This window comes from Otolemur garnettii, unplaced genomic scaffold (assembly GCF_000181295.1).
Source record: "Otolemur garnettii isolate 467f Iridium unplaced genomic scaffold, OtoGar3 scaffold00096, whole genome shotgun sequence".
NCBI classification, from domain to species: Eukaryota; Metazoa; Chordata; class Mammalia; order Primates; family Galagidae; genus Otolemur; species Otolemur garnettii.
The window spans coordinates 6,300,694-6,303,077 of NW_003852491.1; the positions used below are offsets into that span (position 1 = coordinate 6,300,694).

At 51.1% G+C, this 2,384-nt stretch overlaps 1 protein-coding gene across 1 annotated transcript in view; it reads right to left on the reverse strand.

Moving 5' to 3' along the window:
* NFATC2IP (nuclear factor of activated T cells 2 interacting protein) overlaps positions 1-2,384 on the reverse strand; it is an 18,514-nt gene that overhangs the window by 15,925 nt on the left and 205 nt on the right. The window contains exons 2-3 of the mRNA XM_012808917.2: positions 2,088-2,383; positions 1,225-1,297 (exon numbers count right to left, since the gene is read on the reverse strand). Of these exons, the coding sequence (XP_012664371.2) occupies positions 1,225-1,297; positions 2,088-2,383 (369 nt within the window). The remainder of the gene's footprint in view (positions 1-1,224; positions 1,298-2,087; position 2,384) is intronic.

A 2,384-nucleotide genomic window follows, 5' to 3' on the forward strand; every position in this document is an offset into this window, starting at 1 on the left:
AAAAAAAAAAAAGAAAAAGAAAAATCATGTACTAACTAATTATAACAGCTGCCAAAAGCTTGAGCCTGCATTTCTAGCAAGCTTCTGGGGAATAGCCAACACTGCTGGGCTCATATTTTGAGCAAGGATAGAGGTAATTTTCACTAGCACTTCTACATTCTAGGTACTGTCCTGAACCATATACATAGCAAGAGATAGCTCTCTCTATATTCCCTTTAACTAAATTCAGCAAAATCCTTTAACATGTGTCATTACCCCCACTCTCATGATGAGGAAAATAAAGCACTGAGAGATTAAGTAATTTGCCCAAGGTCACACAGCTTTTAGGGTTAGGATTCAAACCAGCCAGATGGCTTCTATTTCTGCTCTTAATCATTTAACCACACTCCCTCATGGTACAGAAGTCTTTTTTTTGAGACAGAGCCTTAAGCTGTTGCCCTGGGTAGAGTGCTGTGGCATCACAGCTCACAGCAACCTCCAATTCCTAGGCTTAAGTGTTTCTCTTGCCTCAGCCTCCCAAGTAGCTGGGACTACAGGCACCCGCAACATTGCTTGGCTATTTTTTGGTTGTAGTTGTCATTGTTGTTTGGCAGGCTCAGGCTAGATTTGAACCTGCCAGCTCTCGTGTATGTGGTTGGCACCTTAGCCACTTGAGCCACAGGCGCTGAGCCGATACAGAAGTCTTTACTCCAAGGTCTGCATTTCCCCACTAGACACTCCCTTCTTAGATTTAATTCCTATTTTCTGACCTTGAGTGGTTTGCAAAAATTACAATCACTGGGGGAGGACAAAGAATGAGCAGCCACCCTGATAAGACTTAAAGAACACTCTGCGGGCTCCAGGGTGTTCCCCAGGGAACTTGTTGAAGAGGTAACAAGGTATCACAGATTCCCAATACCTACCCAACCCCTCCTCCCAGGATTACAGAATCAGAGTCTCTGGGGGTGGCACTAGAAATCATCTTATTAACACACTCTAATGCCAGAGGAGTAGGGAGGAGGGTGGTTTGACATAACTTCCTAAGTCAGCTTCTGTGTCTTCTGGTTAGCATTTCAGGTCCTTTCATAACTGGAACCCTTTCCTGGCAAGTACACAAGAGAGTCCCCTCTCCCATGTCCTTCCCCTGAGTCTCAGGACAGACAACTGACTACAGGGATATAAACTTCAGGAAGTCTCCTCAGAGCAGCCAGTACTGGGTGCCTCTCCCTGGAATCTCTCCATTACCTTCCTCAGCCCCTGGTGGATAGAGCTTCAGGAGGGATAGGTGATCTGGGATAAGGTGGAGGCTGCTTTTCACCTGCAAAGGCAAAATGTAAGAGGGTCAGTCTCAAGTCCCCACCTTACAGAAAGGGAAAACAAGGTGATTCTTCCCTGACACCCAGCTCCCAAGACTTCCCTAAGGACATCAATTCCATGGCCCTCTCTTGGGGTCCCAGGAGTCCAGTTCCGGATATGAAATTGTAGTACCCTTCCAGTACCCCTTTTCCTAAGGCATTCTGAAAAGGCAAGTCTAGTTCTCCTTTTTAATTAAGTTGCTAGCCATTCCTCTACCCTAGACTCCTTGAGAGTCTCAGCCCCCTTAGCCTACCCAACCATTTTGAGACCCCAGCCTCTTGGTGCTCCCCAGTCCTCTCTGAACTCCTGTGGACTCCAGCCCCCAATACTCCAACTCCCAGGCTTCCTTAGCAATAGGTCCCAACCTCAAAATCCAACCCGTCTCAGATCCCAGTCTCAGGTCTCCCAGACCCTCTCTGAACCCTCAGAGACCCCTCAGACTCCCTGTGTCGCCACGACTACAGCAACCAGAGATTCCATATATGCAACATACTCCAAACTAGCTACACATCCCAAAGTCCTTCTCCTCCCCAGTCTGCAGAAACTCTAGGAGTCCTGCATCTCTGTCTAGTCCCACACCCTACCTAGCCCCTGGCTTCCGTTTAGCCCCTCAAGACCAGCCCTAGGACCCCAGCCTCAACACTCGTTAAATACAGCCCCGCCCTCCACGAGCCTCTGGCCCCACTCTGGTCGCCCAAACCCCTCGCCCTTCAGCCCTTCCACACCAGCCCTCCCCGGGGACCTGGCTGCACCTTCCCAGAGTACACAGGAACCACCGGTGCCTCCCCTGGTTCCAGCAGCAGTCGCCGCCGCCGCCGCCTGACCAGCTTCCGCGGAGATCCTGAGGGCTCCGCCTCCGCCCTTTCACTGTCACTGTCGCTGTCGTCCCGGGTAGCTGCCGGCACTGGGGGGCCTGAGAGCGGAACCTCAACCGGGTCCGCAGCACCACGCGCGGTTACGACCTCCAGGATATCCTCATCGCTGTCACTGACCAAGTCCACAAGCATTGAGTCCAGAGCGCGCCGGGATGGAGACCGCTGGTCGCGAAG